This window comes from Zonotrichia leucophrys, chromosome 8 (genome assembly GCF_028769735.1).
Source record: "Zonotrichia leucophrys gambelii isolate GWCS_2022_RI chromosome 8, RI_Zleu_2.0, whole genome shotgun sequence".
Classification (NCBI taxonomy): Eukaryota; Metazoa; Chordata; class Aves; order Passeriformes; family Passerellidae; genus Zonotrichia; species Zonotrichia leucophrys.
The window spans coordinates 6,584,710-6,603,948 of record NC_088178.1 but is presented as its reverse complement, the minus strand read 5'-3'; the positions used below and the strand labels follow the sequence as shown (position 1 = coordinate 6,603,948).

Genomic DNA, 19,239 nt, shown 5'->3' with positions numbered 1-19,239 from the left:
GCTTTCCTCAACTGGGATCAGTGTGTACTATACCATATTTATTTTTGGGGTTAACAGAACTACCTCGGGACTCAAGTAATACAATAAAGGAGGTCTATTAAAGTTTCCTGGCCTTTAGGATAATTTCTGAATAAAAGATCCCTCCTAAAGACCAACAGTGAGGACTGTAAAAGTTTCAGTTAAAACCTCCTCTGTCTCTGAGACTTACAAATGACCATTTCCACTATCCCAAATCTGGAACCAATGAACACAAAGACCATTAAAACAATTAAGGCCTCTTTCATTCATTTTTGAGGTCTTACATATCATATGTTCAATAACTTTGTGATTTGACTCAATTCTTTGATTTCTAGCCAATGCCTTGGCAGCGGTTCCATTCAATTCAGGGGAAAGTACAAAATATTCAGTGCAAGTAGTGAATTACTTATGTCTGTATGAATTAGCTCTCACAACTTTTTGGAGAAGATATACCATCAGTAGCAGATAAAACTGCATCATTTCAGGCTACTGTCACCTAAGCTCCATTTGACAGGAAAGAAAATACACTCAGCAATTGCCTGTGATGATTTTTTATTGCTCTGCAATACTCTCTAATGCCTTCCAGCTGCATTGAGGACAATTTGTTCATTTCTCTCAGTAATCAAAATGTGTTTTGACTAGTAAGTCCCTATTTAGTTTTTCTGTAATCGTTTTTCTTAATGGGAGTATTTTCCAGATGTTGTGTTAGTCTAGTCATCCGGGCCCACTTCCAAGCCCTGTGGAAAGTTTGCTGTCGTGAGCTGTCATTGGTGGTGTGTTTAACAAACTGCCTAATTACCTGACCCCAGCACAGCTCCAAAGCAATATATAAGGACTCTGGAACAGCCCTGGGAGCAGACACACTCTCTGCTAGGTAAGTGCTATACCTGTCTCTACCCAGAGCTCTTCTTCAATAGGAGAACAGGAACTGGGACAGAAAATCCAAAGTTTTCTTTTTGAAAGAAGATTTACTTTTAGCCTATGTTTCCATTTGACATATTTCAATGTTAGGTTATGGCTCATAGAATTACGTTGCTGAATAACCTATATTCTGTCAGTTTTATTTTTATTATTTTTCTGGTTTTATTACAGATTTTCATTTATTAGTATTATAACTTTAAACATTGTGCTGCAGTGTACCCATGTTAGAAGACAACTGCGATTGTAGTCTTCATGTAATAGAATTCTGCAAAAATTTATTCTATTACTTGTTCATAATGAATTTCTATAGTCTTATGACAGAATTTAATGGCTAATTGACTAATAATCAAGAGGGAATTTATGGAGCAATTCTAAAATAGCAATTTTTCTCTTGAACGGTTTTATTATTTATTTTCCATTTTATCAAGCTAGTCATATATAAAGATATGCACAGCATTTTAAAAATTATGAATTAAGTGAATTGCAGATAGTGATGTAAGATTATTTCTTTTTAGGAACGATGTCATACCTGAAAGTTATGATCATATGGAACATACTATGCATATCCCTGGTGGTTCTTTCATTGTCCTTGATTCCAGAGGTGTCTTCTCAAGGTACTGTAACACACAAAGCTGAAGGGAGGGTGTCTAGGAGTGTGTGCCTGACACACATTAAGAATATTTCAAATGCAACTTCATAAAAATACTACAAAGCTCTAGAACTTTATTCAGATAGGAAATATGATTCAGTTTTATCATCACTGAATATTTTCATAAATAAATTTTAGTGTAGCATGGTCCTCTTTTTTTGAGGAATAACATAAAAATATAAATGTAATGCAGAATGTGTATAAATCTATTACTTTTTCTGTAGACAGCCTACAGAGCCTCTTGCCCTCATACTGATGTATTTAGCCCGAGTGATTTGCAGTTTGATTTAGAAAGAATCTAACATGAGAATGTCCACAAAGGTTGGCTAGAAATATTTCAACAAGCTCAGGGAAAGAAATGTCTCTACCTTGATAAGTGCTTTCCCATTAAATGCACCATTCTTATAGCAGTGAGGCAAATTTGGGGAATTATTTGTCTAATGATAGCTCTATAATTGATTCCTTAGTAAAGTAACACTGTTATGGTGAAGCAGAACGCGCCCCGCTCGCAAATCCTGAGCTGTTGCAGTTCTCTAATAGCTCTCAAATTTGCAGGGGGATGACACTAGGTATTACTTGCTGGTAGAAAATGATTTATTACTACTTGATAGCAGAAAGCACAATGTCATGTATCCAAGAAGTTCCTCAGGGCACACCCCATGCCAGATGTAACCTTACACTGACCCCTTGATAAGTGATGCCTTCCCACCAGTTTCAGCAAAAATCAAGACTTTTGCCAACAGCAGCCACGACTATTCAGGCACTTTCCTTAAAAGTAACTCCGTAACTTACAAGTCATAAACTGAAAAGAAACAAATGAAGAGGTGCAACCATTGGGCTACTACATATTATCCATATAACTACTGGACTTATTTTCCTTCCATAAAGGAACAAGGGTTCAGTATATTGGGCATATATCCATAAAGGAAGATGTCCATTTTGTCTTTTCAACTGCTGTATTAATAGCCCAGTAACTCAAGTCCATTAATGCCTCCAGTTATCCCTTGGATCCACTTTTCTATTTGTGGCAAAGTGATAACAAGCATTACAAGTACTGTCTGAGAATCAATGTATATGTAATAGATATAATATTTGTTATGCCATGCTCTTCCTTCAGACACACACATGGAATGTGTGTTGTTAGCAATTGTGTTCGGTGTTGTGTTGTGTTACATGTTATTCCCTTGTTGTTCCTCAACGTTTCAGCTGATTATCTGTTTGGGCTTGCTGATTGTTCAGCTTCTTTGTTTGTATTTAGGGACGCTTCACTTGTGGTCCTGCATGTTTCATGTCCAGAAGAAGCTGTTAACTTGTTGTGTTTTCAGAGATTTCACAGATGAAGGGGAGGGTTGCAGGGTGACTATCTGATTTGGCAGCAGAAGGTAGCAAAGCACTGCTGAGCTGGAGTGCTCACAGGTTAAAGCAAGACACTCCTGCTGCCTTGTTTTACCACCTGTTATCTGCACCATTTCTTGTTATCCAGCATTTCCCAGCAGTCTGGCAGAAAAGCCATTATGGGATGAGCTTTTCTGTTAGTTTGCTAGTACATAATCTTCTAATTAACAAAATGTACTTCATAGGAGTTACAGGGCTAGATCCCAACTGTTCTTAACCTTAGAGCTGATACCAAATTCTTTCCTGACATCAGGGAAAAAATATAGTGTAGGGAGTAGGCAGATTTTGAAACTTCCAATAAAAATGGTTTCAGGGACTTGTATTTATTATGACAGTGTTCTCCAGTTTACAAGCCAGCCTGATTAGATGGGTAATTAGGAACAGCATTACCAACAACAAAAATCAGACACCTAGGGGGTCTGTCAGGTATGGGTGTGCAGATGCACACCTATTGTCATACAGAAGGTGAATCAAACTGAAAAGTAAATCAGCAAAGCTGATATACTGTCTAAGGGGTTAGCTTGGAAGCCTCTTGTCATACTATAGAACCAATCCTCAAGGATTCCTTGGTTTTCAGACAAAAAGGGTTAAGTTAGCTCAGTGGAAGACCCCTCTAACCTGAACACGTGCTGCTGCTGGTCCTCAAGCTGGCACAGAGCAAACCTCTGCTCCCCACACCTTCAGGAGGAGTCACACCAGGCCCTCAATTTCTGCAGTACTGAGTGTAGAAACCACATTCTGTAGGAAAAAAGGAGAGAAGTTTTAGTCCTTTTCCATTCCGCATTTCCTTAGGGACCATTGTGGTTGGGCAATGCTTACACCAGTGTTGTGTGATTTTAGATGTATCGAGCTGTACAGGGAGATGTGGGGCAGGGTATTCTAGAGAGCATGACTGCCAGTGTGATTTTAACTGTCACCACTACATGGAGTGCTGCGCTGACTTCAGGAAAGTCTGCACAGTGGGTAAGTTCCCCAACACAGCCAGTTCCTCTCCTCAAAATTCCCCTCCCAGCTCCCTACCACACCAGTGTCTCCTCTGAATGCTTAAATGTCTGTTGGTTTGCTGTGTCTTTGTTCCATCTCATACATGTATTGTTGTTCCCCTCAAATATTCAGGATAACCTCTTGCAAATGCAAAAAAATTGTGTATCCACAGATTATTGCCAAGCAAAGAATTTTGCTTTTGACAAAAGCAGAACTAGGCAAGATTGGCAAAACCTGTTTGTTTTGTTTGTTTTCTACTCCTTAGTGCATTTGTATTGTATGTGTCTGTCTCCTATACAAAGAAAAAAAGTGGTAAAAGCCAATTCAGATTTTTGCAGAAAGAAATTCTGACATATTCCAATTCAAATTTAAGAAGTGTGGATGCTGTGGGGTCTAATCCAAAGCCAGGGTGTCCTTCCATAGACAGAAATTGAATCTGGATCAGAACCATGTCCAGAGTCTGCTGGAAAAGGTGTTTGGATGAGTATTAATTTATGCTTTATTTATAGGGAAAACTGCACAATGCAAATAAAAACAGATAATTGCTTTAATGAGTATTAAAGACATTTTCTTAGCAATCACCAATGTCAGAAATGTCAGTGATTTGGATAACAGTAGTTTGTTACGCTACACTGTGGTTTCAGTAGGATTACAGGAGTAACAAATACTCAGAACCACCAACACCGCTGAGTGTTGTCCAAAATGCAGACCTAGCATTCCTAAAATTCCAGTTCTGCTGCCCTGACATACACTGGGGACACTTTGCCTTTCAGTCTCCCCCATCCTCATTTTGCTTTGTGGGGGGACATCAGCATTTCTCACAGCTGAAGATGCAGAGTGAGGCATTTTAATTATGGAGGCTATTTATTCATTGTGGGTCAGATTCTAAAGGTATTCTGGCTTCTGCACAACATTTAACCAAAAAGTTAAGGCTAGAGAAAGTCTTCTCTGTTCTATCTAAATCAGCGAGTCCAGGCAAGCACAGGAGGTGCCATCCTGAAAGGATGCAGGAAGTCTGGCTTAAGACTGTTGTCCAGCTAGTGTGGAATCAACACTGACTAAATGACAGCAATGCCAGACATTATTTATGAATAAAAATTTTCCTAAGATAATAAAAATAATTCTCACCTGTGCATGTGGGATGGATCCACTGGCATCAACACTGATTCCACAACTGCACTAATCCAAACATGTTCAGAATCTGCCTATACAGCAGGCATCTGTCATTTTTCTTGATAGTGATTTAACCGTGTAACATGATTTTATGCCTTGTGTGCCACAGAGATAATGACTTCAATAAAGACATATGTAGAGAAAGTGCTTTTTCTGAAGTCTAATAGCTGTGCACACTCTTTCTAACACAACACGGTCATTCTTTGATATGAAATAGCAGTTTGGTCAGTGATATTTCAGAAGTTAACCAAATATGAAATATTAAAAACGTGGTTATTAATCATGTCGAAACATGGTATATAGTCCTTTGGTACTAATAATTTAAGAACTGTATTAAACAGTTCCAAACTGGGTTCTTGAGGTAACTTGGATAACCTGTTCACACAATTAGGTTGCAGTGTTTGTCTGGACACACCAGGTACACTCGGTTGTGACCTAATTAGGTGAATTATTTTTCAGAAATGCTTTGGTAGACACATTGTTCTTCTTGCAAAGGGATCCCCTGGTGAACACTTTCCTGCAAACCCAGCCCAGAATCTCAAGATCACTCTTGAGATCACTGCTCTGTGGCTGGCGACGCAGAAGCCTCCTACGGTGGGACCTGGCTAAAGTGAACGTGGCAGTCAGGTTTTATCATGCTGTCAATCCAATGTCACTGCCATGGCACAGTGCCCCTCTGGTGGCACTGCCTGGTCCAAACCCCACATCACAGACAAAGCCTGGATCAGACCAGGATAAGCACCTGATTTTCTGGAGCTGCTCTTGGCACAGCTCGAGCCAATGACTTCACTGTAGAGAGGTCCCAGCGTTGCAGGTGGGCTGGCCCAAAGCCTGACTGTGCTCTGTGTCCCTGCAGCCGCCTCCTGCGAGGGACGCTGCTTCGAGGCCTTCGAGAGGGGCCGCGAGTGCGACTGCGATGCCGACTGCGAGCGGTACGGAAAATGCTGCCCAGACTACGTCAAGTACTGTAAAGAGGGTAAGACACTTCTCCATCTGTTTCTCAAAAACATGTTTAAGCAGAGGTGCTGTACCATGAACAAAACTGTGTGGGCTCTGGTGACAACTGAAAAACAGAAAACAGGACAAAACAAACAAAACAAAACAGAACGAAAATAACAAAACCTAATTTCACAAACAAATTGGCCAACTTCTCAAGCATGAGCACTTTATGGAAACATACAGGTAGATATCCTGCAAGTCATCATCAAGACGTGAATTCTGAGGTTAAAGTTGTATTTTACATTAGGCTCTTTTGGCACCAGCCATGCTGTCGGAGCCCTTACTGAGAATACCACATGTAAAGATAAGGTCTGCACATCAATAATAGAATTCAGTGAGAGAAGTTGGGGAATCCAAACAGATTTGTCAGGAAAAGACCTTTTGAGATCATTGTATCCAACCATTCCCCCAGCACTGCCAAGGCCATCACTAAAACATGTCCCAGGTGACACACTCACACAGCTTTTAAATCCCTCCAGGGATGGGGACTCCACCCCTGCCCTGGGCAGCCTGGGAGCCCAAACCTCCCCTGGTGCTCCTAGGGGTCATTTCCTCTTGTCCTGTCCCTGTTCCTGGGAGCAGAGCCCGACCCCCCTGGCTGTCCCCTCCTGTCAGAAGCTGTGCAGAGCCACAAGGTCTCCCCTGAGCCTCCTTTTCTCCAGGCTGAGCCCCTTTCCCAGCTTCCTCAACTGCTCCTGGTGCCCCAGACCCTTCCCCACCTCTGTTCCCTTCCCTGGACACGCTCCAGCCCCTCAAGGTGTCTCTGGCCATGAGGGCCAGAACTGGACACAGCACTCGAGGTCCCTCAGCAGGGCCAGCACAGGGCACAGCCACTGCCCTGGGCCTGTGCCCACACCAGGGCTGGCACAGCCCAGGGGCCACTGGCCTCTGCTCCACCTGGGCACACCTGGCTCACATTTAGCACCAGCACCCCCAGGGCCTTTTCCACTAGGCAGATGAATAAATAAATTGCAGTAAAATGCTGAGTTCCTCTTATAAAAACAAGGTGGGAGGTTCAACCCCCTTAAAATCCTCCCCCATCCAAAAGTGGGGAATGGCTACTCTGTGCCTTAGGATAGCACTACCTGGACCTCCAGATCACTTGCTTGGGGCCACCAAAAGCAGTCACTGGCAGCATATTAGAGATGCACATCCTAGATTCTCCCCATCTCAAATCCAATGTGGGAGGAGCAGCCCAACACAGAAACCCATCTTGTTGGGCACAAGGAAGGAACTGGATGTCACATGTTCACAGTGTAGCAAGAAAAGATTCAAGAAAACACACATTTTACCTTTAAGCTGCAAGTTCAGTCCAGGGCAGAATCAGTCACTTCTTTTGTTCTGTCCTTTTCTGCAGAGCCTGGTGGGGTTTCAGCTGAGCACAAAAGCACAGATCTGGAGGTGCAGTCCCGCCCTCATGTAGCTTTAAGGACACCAGCAAATGAACTCTAAAAAAACCCAACAGAATATGTTTAATTCCATCATGTCCTTAAACTTTCTGGTACCTAAAGACCTACATTAATTTCTGTCAACACACTTGACAAATATGGCTTGGCACGAGGTCACTGCATCCACAGAGCAGCCCACCTCCAAGGCAGCCAATTCCCAAAGCCTGCAGTGTAACACACAAGTCACAATTATAATTTGGTTCTCTTCACCCAAGTGCTGGGGTAGTGGCCTGGCTTGGCTGCACAACTGCACAGTAATTTAGGCTGAAATAGAGTCTGTATCCAACATTTTTGACTGTCTAGAGAAGGGTCTTGGAAGCATATTGAGGTGAATTTGCTGCTTATGAGGCTGCTTAATATTTCCCTCTTTCTGCTGAGTTTATCACACCCAAACACTCACAAAACATTGTTAAACCATTTCACTTCTTCAGTTAAAATAGAATGAAGAATTAATCAACTGTTCCTAATCTTAAAGAATTTCTTCTGTATTGTACTAAACTTTGCTACCATTTTTTTGTCAAAAAATCGTGCAGAAATCCCCCAAACCACTGTACTCAGTATTTTACTATTTATGTTATGTGTGAATAACTGAGAAACCTGTTAAACCTCTTGGAATAAATTTGCTGTTTCAGCATCCTCTGAACAATTTTTTCTGTACAGTAAAGGCAAGTGTTCGATGCATAGCCAGAGCTCACTGTAAACTTCCCTGCTCTCCAGAAGCTCTTTAATCCCTGAATACATGTACACACATAACCAAAACATTCCCCTCCCCAAAAATTGGCTTCCAAAGGAGTCATTCAGCTTCAACTACAACAATTTCTCTCTCTTCCTCAATAAATGTTTCAGGATATAATGCAATACCCGACCTTCCTTGCTTCGAGCACTAGCTTGCTGTGAAAGTAAATCTTTGGACACAATGGTCATCCCTTGGAGACAAAAATCCCATTCCTTTTGTAAAAAGCTGATTACACACACCTCTGGCAGTTACCAGCTCCCTTGGCTGGATCAAAACAATTTGGCCAGTTCCCTGAGCTCCATCACATTTCCTTCACAACTAACAAGTTCCTTCTACAAGGCTATGCCAGTAGCTCATTTCCAGTCGTACAATTTGGCCAACAATTAATTACAAAATATTTTCTGGCTCTTACTGGATGCAACTGAATTCCCATTCTCTCTTCACAGCTGAAAAATCTGAACACAACCTCCTATTTTTCCTAAAACTCATCCTACTAGAAGTTAGCTTAATACCCATGTATTTTTCCTTGGTCCATGCCTGCTTTGTCTCTTTTCCTTGGTCCATGCCTGTCTCCTTCAGGGAAACCATTTCTTTTAAAAAGTCTTCCCAAAACAATCGCTTGTGTAGAATTATCACATCTGAAGAGCTGCAAGGAGATCCAAATAAATTCTTGGCTAACGTGACAGCTCTCCTATTTCCACAACAGTTAGTTATCTGTAGTGAAAGTCAAGTAGTATAAAGTCATCTGTAGTGAAAAAAAAAAAACCAACAAATTTTCAGAACATAAGGTCTGCCCAGAATTCAGTTCTTTTCCCACCTCAAAATTACCATTAGCTAATAATGCCTCACCTCAAACTTCTGGGAAAAATATTGCTTCCATCTGTTATGAAACATTTCAGGATCAAAAGGGTATTTTTGCTCTTTTTCACACAAATAATTGTGTAAATTATCCTGTAAATTAAAAGATACTTAGTTTTAAGTGAAAGAGGGTCACTGAAATTTTGTAATCACTCTTATACAGCTGACACCAAGCACCTATAAAGCGAAAATAATCTGTTAATGGGAGCACTTCTCTCTTTCAGCACACACAGAAAAGCCAACCCCAGAGACTCCTCCAGACAACAAATCTAAAAGGTCCTCCACAGATGAGGAAGAGTCACCAGAGGAAGCTGTGGAAGGTAGGCAAGTATATGGATGCACCAGGATGGGTGTTACCTGAAGGAAAATGAAAGACCATTTTCCTGCTCTGGAAATAGAAAGCTGATCCTAGACATTACCAGACAGTTAGCAAGCTTGGAAGCACTTGGTTTATAAACTGATTACCTCACCGAGCCCTCAGGACTTTGGAGAGTTCACTCAGCACAGATGGTGCAGAGAGGTGATGTCTCCTGTGTCTCTACTGGATTGTCACACATCCTCCAAACACAGGGTACAGACCATTGTCAGTCTTGGACAGCATCCATGGCTGGAACAGGAAGGGTGGGACAGTGGTGAACTGGCAGCACAGGAAAATGTCCTAGCAGGTTTCTCTAGCTTCAATCAAGCCAGCCTTATGCTGCTTCAGAGAACACATTTATTTATTTATTCTGACTGGAAAATATGCTGCTTTCCTGTGTTCTTTGGTAATGTGTTCCAGCATTTGAAGTGATAACTCAGGAGGCCAGCTTGAACTTGAAGTACAATTGAAAAGACACTAGAAGTCAGTCAATACTTTAATCCTACCACCCTCTTATTCTTTTTTGTTTTAGATTTGGAGTACTTTTTTTCTGCTGTTCAAATTTCCTCTTACAAAAAACAAAACAAAACAAAAAAAAAAACAAAAACAAAAAAAGAACCCTCCAAGAACCCTAAAAACCTTATAGTGGGTTAAATGAAAGAAAATTAGGGAAATTCAAATAACCATTAACAGGATCCCAGCTGGCTTATGGTATTTCAGATACATGGGATGGGAGTGAAACCTACTCTGCAATGTTCTGCTCATACTAAACACACAACATTTCTGATTGCAGAACTAATCTGCAAAATCTCAGAGAGAGAATACTTAGGGAGAGATTGAAATACAGAAGCATTTACTGTTATTCTTGCTGAATAACAATTTGACTTATATCAATGTAACTATAAATACAAGTAAGGAGAGCCTTAAATCCATACATCACAATGAGGAAAACAACCCAAGGAACAAAGATACAGCACAACACGCATTCAGGGCTCTGTGTTCAGGAATGACTTTCATCCTACTTCCCTACCTCCAGGTTGTTGGTGCAGACTAGGTTATAATGTAGGGCAGTGGAATAAATCAAAATTACAGACTGAGAAGGGAAGTGTTCTGTTAGAAGGACTATTTTTCAAAGTGGCTTCCTTTCCATGAAAGCAGCAGGAAACCCCAGGCAGCTCCTACAAGCACCAAACTAAACCCTGAACCTGGGGCAGCGCCAGGTCAGCCAAAAGGGATCACCTAAAACTGAGCAGAGTGCTGCAAAGTCGCATGCACACAAAAGGAACTCCCATTTCACCTGGGCCAGGTGAGTTTGGCAGATAAAAAAGGACTTGCTATTCCAAAGGAAGCACCTATAGCTCATGGGTGTAATACAATTATAGGCAATACCAACCTGCATGGCAATTCCAATGGCTGAACCGAATTTGTATTTGTTCTGTAGATCCTGAAATCCCAGTGACCACTCCTGCCCCAACCACAGAACCTGCAGGGACAACCCCCGAGGCCACAGAGGAACCAGCGACCGAAGCTGAGCCTCCCACTCCAGACACAACAGAAGATGTGACCCCTGATGCCACAGAGGAGCCACTGACTGAAATGGACCCAACTGACCTGCCCCCAACACAGGACCCAACCCCTGACGCCACTGAGGCGGCAGCAACCGACAGCGAGCCCCTCACCAGCCCCACGCCTGAGGAGACAACCCCAGAGGAACCAACAACTCCCCCACCAGAGGAGACAACAACCCCAGAGGAACCAACGACACCAGCACCAGAGGAGACAACCCCAGAGGAACCAACAACTCCTAAACCAGAGGAGACAACCCCAGAGGAACCAACAACACCAGCACCAGAGGAGACAACCCCAGAGGAACCAACAACTCCCCCACCAGAGGAGACAACCCCAGAGGAACCAACAACACCAGCACCAGAGGAAACAACCCCAGAGGAACCAACAACTCCCCCACCAGAGGAGACAACAACCCCAGAGGAACCAACGACACCAGCACCAGAGGAGACAACTCCAGAGGAACCAACAACACCAGCACCAGAGGAGACAACTCCAGAGGAACCAACAACACCAGCACCAGAGGAGACAACTCCAGAGGAGCCGACAACACCAGCACCAGAGGAGACAACTCCAGAGGAGCCGACAACACCAGCACCAGAGGAGACAACTCCAGAGGAGCCAACAACACCACACAAGAGACAACCAGAGGAACCAACAACTCCCACCAAGAACACACCAGAGGAGACAACAACCCCAGAGGAACCAACAACTCCCCCACCAGAGGAGACAACAACTCCAGAGGAACCAACAACACCAGCACCAGAGGAGACAACTCCAGAGGAACCAACAACACCAGCACCAGAGGAGACAACTCCAGAGGAGCCAACAACACCAGCACCAGAGGAGACAACCCCAGAGGAACCAACAACACCAGCACCAGAGGAAACAACTCCAGAGGAACCAACAACACCAGCACCAGAGGAGACAACCCCAGAGGAACCAACAACACCAGCACCAGAGGAGACAACTCCAGAGGAGCCAACAACACCAGCACCAGAGGAGACAACTCCAGAGGAGCCGACAACACCAGCACCAGAGGAAACAACTCCAGAGGAACCAACAACACCAGCACCAGAGGAGACAACCCCAGAGGAACCGACAACACCCCCACCAGAGGAGACAACCCCAGAGGAGCCGACAACACCAGCACCAGAGGAGACAACCCCAGAGGAACCAACAACACCAGCACCAGAGGAGACAACCCCAGAGGAGCCGACAACACCAGCACCAGAGGAACCAACAACACCCCCACCAGAGGAGACAACCCCAGAGGAACCAACAACACCAGCACCAGAGGAGACAACCCCAGAGGAACCAACAACCCCTCCACCAGAAGAGACAACCCCAGAGGAACCAACAACACCAGCACCAGAGGAGACAACAACCCCAGAAGAACCAACAACACCACCACCAGAGGAGACAACCCCAGAGGAGCTGACAACACCACCACCAGAGGACAAAACTCCAGAGGAGGCCACAACTCCTAAACCAGAAGAGACAATCCCAGAGGAACCAACAACACCAGCACCAGAGGAGACAACCCCCCCACCAGAGGAGCCGACAACACCAGCACCAGAAGAGACCACTCCAGAGGAACCAACAACACCCCCACCAGAAGAGACAACCCCCCCTCCAGAAGAGACAACAACCCCAGACGAACCAACAACTCCTAAACCGGAAGAGACAACCCCAGAGGAACCAACAACACCACCACCAGAGGAGACAACCCCCCCACCAGAGGAAACAACCCCCCCACCAGAGGAGCCAACAACACCACCACCAGAGGAGAAAACCCCAGAAGAACCAACAACACCAACACCAGAGGAGACAACCCCCCCACGAGAGGAAACAACCCCAACACCAGAGGAGCCGACAACTCCTAAACCAGAAGAGACAACCCCAGAGGAACCAACAACCCCCCCACCAGAAGAGACAACAACCCCAGAGGAACCAACCACACCATCGCCAGAAGAAACAACTCCAGAGGAGCCGACAACACCAACACCAGAGGAAACAACCCCAGAAGAACCAACAACACCAACACCAGAAGAGACAACCCCAGAGGAACCAACAACACCAACACCAGAGGAGCCCACCACCCCCAAACCAGAGGAGACAACCCCAGAGGAGCCCACAACCCCCAAACCAGAGGAGACGACCCCAGAGGAGCCCACAACTCCCAAACCAAAAGAGACGACCCCAGAGGAGCCCACAACTCCTAAACCAGAGGAGACGACCCCAGAGGAGCCCACAACTCCCAAACCAAAAGAGACGACCCCAGAGGAGCCCACAACTCCTAAACCAGAGGAGACGACCCCAGAGGAGCCCACAACTCCCAAACCAGAGGAGACGACCCCAGAGGAGCCCACAACTCCCAAACCAGAGGAGACGACCCCAGAGGAGCCCACAACTCCTAAACCAGAAGAGACAACCCCAGAGGAGCCAACAATGGCAGACTCTCCCACTACCCCTAAACCTGAAGAAACAACTGCAGAAGAACCTACAACCAAGGCAGACTCTCCCACCACCCCTGAAGCAGAGGATGCTGACTCCCCACCCACCCCTGCTGCCCCTGAGGCCACTAAAGTCACGGCTTCTCCGAGTAGTGCTGCACCCACAACAGTTGGGAAGGACTCCCCCACAACTGGGGCAGGGACAATGCTTTCAGATACCACAATGGAGATCAAGGAGACAACAACACCAAAGAAAGACAGAACTACTCTGCTTAAAGACATTTTCACAGCTGCAACTGGGAAAGACACAGTTACTGTAGCTATGGTGACAACAGCTAAAGCAGGTGATTCTCCTAAAGGTATGGATGATGTTCCAAATGCAGCTCCTACGGCCAAGGATCCTGTCACTGCAGCAACTGAATCAGAAACAACTTCTACAGACACCAAGACTGCAACAACAGCAGCCACAGCTCCCTTGCCCAGTCACACTGTGCTGGTAACAACCATCGAGGAAGATTCAACTCCTCAGCCCAGTGAGGCTGTAACACCAAAAGAAAAAGAGACAGCTACAGACACTGAGCAGGCTGGGCCAGCAGCAGACAAAGAGAGCCCAGGTGCTGCTTGTGTTATTGTGGAGATGACAACAGCCGGTAAAAAAGAGGAAACAACCATTAAAGAAATGGGCACCACACCTGAAAAAGAAATGGAAGATGTCACTGAAAAGGCCCCTGGTACTGCCAAAGAAGAGGTAACTACAGTTACCAAAGAAACCACAACAAGGGACAAAAAGGACACAATAGAAGAAATGTATCTTGTGTCTAATGGGACATCCAAGCCAACAATACATTTCCAGGAGGTCACTGAGGCTGCAGAAGAACCTCATCCAACTGAACCTGAAACTCTGCCAGCAAAAGAAGAGCCCGAGATAAACAAGCCTTTAATACAAGTTGGGGACCTGCCAATGTTCCCTGGAGAAACACCAGGTAAGTGCATTCCAGCAGGTACGAAAGCATCAGCAGCTGTGGAGTTAATTAAATCCTCTAGGTAGTTTAGAACACAATCTACAATAATTGGTTTCAGTAATTGGTCATACTGAAAATTGTTTGCTATAAGTTTCTCCTCCTGTTTGCTATTGTAAAAGATGCAAACAGACAAAAAGTCAAGGAAAAAGATGACAAATTTCTAAATCCCATGAAAAAATTGCTAGAAGTCAGGCTGCATGGTACCTAACCTGGTATTTCGTAGCCATGTACTCATGGTACCTAACCTGGTATTTCGTAGCCATGTACTAAAAATATCATATAAAAGAGACAAGAACTCTCTTGTCTTGCTTTTTGCCACAGCCCTTTCTTTATTTTAATCAGACATAGCCTGCAGGTTCTTGGGCAATTTTTGAATCAGATACTGAAAGATATTTTGGGGAAAAAACTGGGGGTTTAGATGGAAAATACTTGAAATTCAGTCTAAATAAGATTCATCCTTCCTTCAAATTTAACTGCATATATATATTTAACTGAAAAAAAGCATAAATGCTTTTTTTTTAAAAAAAGAAATAACAAGAAGGAAGAGAAGCCGCTAAAGTAGCTTAAAGGAACAATAAAATCCTAGAGCATGTAGCACACGAGGTGTTTGTAGGTGTTTTCCTGAATTACAGGTACTTAGGTGGCAATAAGCAAAGACACCCACACCTGGTCACTCGGCACTGCCGGGGCCACAGCACCAGAGCCGACCTTCCCGATATCACTTCCCCGATATGGAATTAATCCCTGGCCCACCAGCGGGGCCGAGGGGAAAGCTAAGGCCGTTCTTGTGGAACCTTAAACAAACCCACCTGGCTGTGTTTTACAGAGAGGAACGACGAGAAGGACCTGTGCAGCGGCAAGCCAGCGGACGGCATGGTGGCCCTGCCCAATGGCACCCTGGCCGTCTTCCGAGGTGAGAGCGCTCCGAACATCCTCCACCTGTCCCGGCGTGGCCCCGCTCCTCCTACACCGGCTCCAGCTCCGGCCCCGGCCCTCCTTCTTCCCCCGCACAGCTCCTCCCTCACCTGCCTCAGCCTCCTTCTCCCTCACCTTTCCCGAACTCAATCCTTCACTGTCACCTCTTCCTCCTCCTTCACCTACCCCGTCTCTCTTCCTCCTCCTTTTTCCTCCCTCACTCGCCCCGGTGCCACTCACCCCTCACGAAACTCTCCCGAGCCGCGTCCGTCCCCTCAGATCCCTCATGGGGCCGGCTCAGCCTCGTCCCCCGGGGCAGGACGGCGCTGTCCCCGGTGCAGGACAACGATGTCCCTCGCTGTCCCCGGTGCCCCTCACGCCTGTCCCCCTCTCCAGGTCACTATTACTGGCTGCTGAACGGCCGGAGCCCGCCGACTACCAACCCGCGCCGGATCACCGACGGCTGGGGCATCCCCTCGCCCATCGACTCCGTCTTCTCCAGGTGCAACTGCGATGGAAAAACCTTCTTCATCAAGGTGGGAGTGGTCCCGGCCGGCACGATGGGGCGAGGCTGATGAGAAGCAGCTGGGGAGGCTCAGCTGGGGGAAAAGGAGGCTCAGGGGAACCTTGTGGCTCTGCACAACTCCCAGACAGGAGGGGACAGCTGGGGGGAGTCGGGCTCTGCTCCCAGGCAACAATAACAGGATGAGAAAGGGCCTTAGGTTGCACCAGGGGAGGTTCAGATTGGAAATTGGGGAAAGATTGCCTAAAATGATTTCTAGTATGTTTCCGAACCTGAAATAGAATGCTAATTAAATGCCCATGCCGCATTAAAGCTGTTATGCAGTTACTTCCCAATAAATCACTCAGTCCTGGAATTCAAGCTACTTGTTATATCTATGAAAATTTAAGAATTTATAAAGGAAACCCCTTTTTCAGCAACCCTCTCTTAAAAATTAGCTTCTAAAATACACTCGCCCTACTCCAAGGTTATAGGGCTGCAGGAGGTACTTTATGAAGTTGTAGTAGTTTTAACCCATTTGTATGGATGTAGGAGTGATTCCAGTCAGATTTACAATGTAGCTATCAAAGTGCTAGTGCTTATTTATGGATTATTCTTCATGTTTGTTTTGCAGTTGAATAACCAGGAATTAACTTCCTCTGAAGCTCTTTTTTTTTTTTTTCTCTTAAATGCTCAGGGTCCCCTGTACTGGCGCTTCACTAATGGTGTTATGGATAATGGCTATCCCAAACCTCTCGCAACTGGATTTGCAGGGCTAAGTGGGAGAATAGTAGCAACCCTCCCTGTGGCAAGATACAACACCAGACCAGAATCTGTTTATTTTATCAAAAGAGGTATGTCTTGTATTCCTGAAGTTAGGGAACATCAAGAGGGGCTTGAATTGCCTTGATCAGAAATAAAACGCTGTTTCTCTTGACCCAAGACTTATTTCTTTCAAACACAGAAACACAAATGATGCCAGTGTTCCAGGTGCTCAAAAATAGCCTGAAGTTTTAAAAAACTTGTACTAGAACTTGGATGTCTTTCAGTGCATTTTAAACCAGATCTGTAAGGGTGAGAATCCAGGAATCCAGCCCTGTAGTGGCTGAACATTGAAATAAGTTTTATCTGGTGTAAAGCTATTTTAGTCTCAAGTTAATTAGAGAAGCGAAGGCTTTAATCTGGCTAGCTCATAACTATGTGTGGAAATTTCCATCTCTATTCTGATTTCCTATTTTAAAGTAATTTCCTTATCTTACATGAATGGTCCGTGGGCTGTACAGCCACCACAAGAATGTTGTAATTGATTCCTTGTGTGTGATAGGAATATAAAGACATTTTCATACCTGATCAAGTTGGGTGCTTTTTTGGGGGGGATTGATTTATTTTTTTAAAACTAACAAAACAAATGTGTGTTTTAGATGGGAACATGCAGCAGTACGTGTACAGACAAGAGCCAGCCAAGAAGTGTCAAAGAAGACCCCAGGTCACCATCAGATACCCAGCCTTTGTCCCCAGAATTGTCATCCGGCGGCGCTTCCAGCGTGCGGTGCGAATGCCGACCGTCATCCGCACTGTCAGGATCAACCCCCACCCCTCTGGTAAGGGGACACTCAGGCTCTCTTACACAGGTGCTTTCACCTCTGTAGGTGCTGGCACAGCTTTGTGTTTGGAAGGTTTTAATGGGTGTAGAGGACACAGCTGCTCACGGAGGGTTCCTTTTGCTTGCAGGAGTTCTGCGCAAGGAAATCCAAATGACAACGTACTGGAGAGGGCTCCCCAAGGTTGTCCACTCAACTCTCTCCATACCCAACCAGAACAAGCCCGATGGCTACGACTACTACGCCTTCTCTTACAGTAAGTAAAACCAAAGCACATCACTACAGATCTCAAAAGATACGGGGTAGGGAAGAAGCTCCCGTTATCACTTGTGCTACTGCTTTCAGCACTACTAAAAAGTCCTGAGAATTAAAATACTGTCCATAATCAAGAGATGTTTCTATTAAAAATCAGGACAAGGTGCAGCAATGAAATACAGAGGTTCAAAGGAGCCAGTTGGGGAATGCATTGCCAGGAGTTCAGCCTTGTAAAGAGACAAACCTTAAAAGAAGGATTATGTTAATGATAGACCAAAGTCTTTGGATCACAGCAAGTATTTAAATGGTTTCTATGGAACTATGTTTCTGACAAAACACAAAAAGGAGGGAGATAAACCATTTGACTTACCTCAAAAAAAAAATACTTATGATCCTAGATTAGGTAGACTCATTCCCCCAGCCAGGATTCCATATAAGCATTCCTCAGTTTTCAGAAAACTAAATAGCTCTAAGAACAAGCTATACTCAAATACAGGCTACTAAAGTCCCTGTCAGTAGGATCCAATTCCTCACCTTGGAGGAATAAGCCTCACAGGCCCATTCACACTCAGGGACTATAGACTTCCCACTTCTGTAGTGAATGCAGGATTGTTGTGGATGTAGTTTGATTTCCAAATTCTTAAGACTATTTCTGTGTTCTAGCAACACAAGAACATTCTTCCCTGCTCCTGGGACAGGTTTAATTATTAGCAATGTCATAAAACTTACTGCAACCAAGGACACCTGAAAAATAAAGCTGAGGACAGAAATTTATTGTTGGAGCCTGTCAGCTCCCTATATGCACATGGAACAGTAAATCTGTTATCCAGGCCTAAGTGACACTAAAATGCAGGCTTGAATTTGTGAATTCTTCCCATTAAGAATTAAATGTAGTTTCTGGAATTTAATGCTGACCTCTCTTCCTTTCAGATCGGTACTACAGTTTGGATATTGGCAAAAGAATAGCACGGCCTGTTACTGCTCTCACAGGAAAGACTGTAACCAAAGACTGGTACAACTGTCCCAGCAAGTGATGTACAGCAGAGGAGTTAAATCAAGATGCCATTTGGATGTCAATGTTTTTTTTCTAATTTTATTAATAAAAGACAATGAAATATGTGCACACAACTCTAAGTATTAAAATGCTGCTTCAAGCTCTGGCTTCATTACACTAAGCAATCACAGGCAAACTGGCATTTTGTATACAGCTGGAAGTCCTTTACATTTCATTTAACTAATGTTTCCTCTGTTCAGGCCTCCTCTGCCTCCCATAGCATGAGTTACACCTGTGCAGGGAAAGAAAACAAGTGCATTAGTATAAACCCTTCTAATCAACCATTGCACAGGTGATAGTTCATCATTCCCTAAGGAATTGTCAGGGCA

General features: G+C 44.6%; 2 protein-coding genes across 5 annotated transcripts in view; one reads left to right on the top strand and one right to left on the bottom strand.

Annotated features, from left to right (window-relative positions):
• The first annotated feature begins 1,459 nt into the window (after positions 1-1,459).
• Positions 1,460-18,929, top strand: PRG4 (proteoglycan 4). The gene is made up of 11 exons (XM_064719343.1): positions 1,460-1,553; positions 3,824-3,946; positions 5,997-6,116; positions 9,406-9,501; positions 10,981-14,544; positions 15,410-15,496; positions 15,895-16,034; positions 16,698-16,854; positions 17,422-17,601; positions 17,732-17,857; positions 18,787-18,929. Exons 1-11 carry the CDS (start codon positions 1,460-1,462, stop codon positions 18,888-18,890), a joined length of 4,791 nt encoding a protein of 1,596 aa, XP_064575413.1. The 3' UTR covers positions 18,891-18,929.
• Positions 18,930-19,239, bottom strand: part of TPR (translocated promoter region, nuclear basket protein) — a 33,388-nt gene continuing 33,078 nt past the window's right edge. For all 4 annotated transcript variants that reach the window (XM_064719338.1, XM_064719341.1, XM_064719342.1 and 1 more), the window contains exon 51: positions 18,930-19,142. In XM_064719338.1, coding sequence (XP_064575408.1) covers positions 19,087-19,142 — 56 coding nt within the window. In that variant the 3' untranslated portion in view covers positions 18,930-19,086. The remainder of the gene's footprint in view (positions 19,143-19,239) is intronic.

Coding starts and splice junctions, on each gene's coding strand:
- PRG4 (XM_064719343.1), top strand. CDS start 1,460: ATGTCATACCTGAAAGTTATGATCATATGGAACATACTATGCATATCC. Junction 3,947..5,996: donor CAGGAAAGTCTGCACAGTGG/GTAAGTTCCCCA, acceptor GTGTCCCTGCAG/CCGCCTCCTGCGAGGGACGC. Junction 14,545..15,409: donor GTTCCCTGGAGAAACACCAG/GTAAGTGCATTC, acceptor TGTGTTTTACAG/AGAGGAACGACGAGAAGGAC.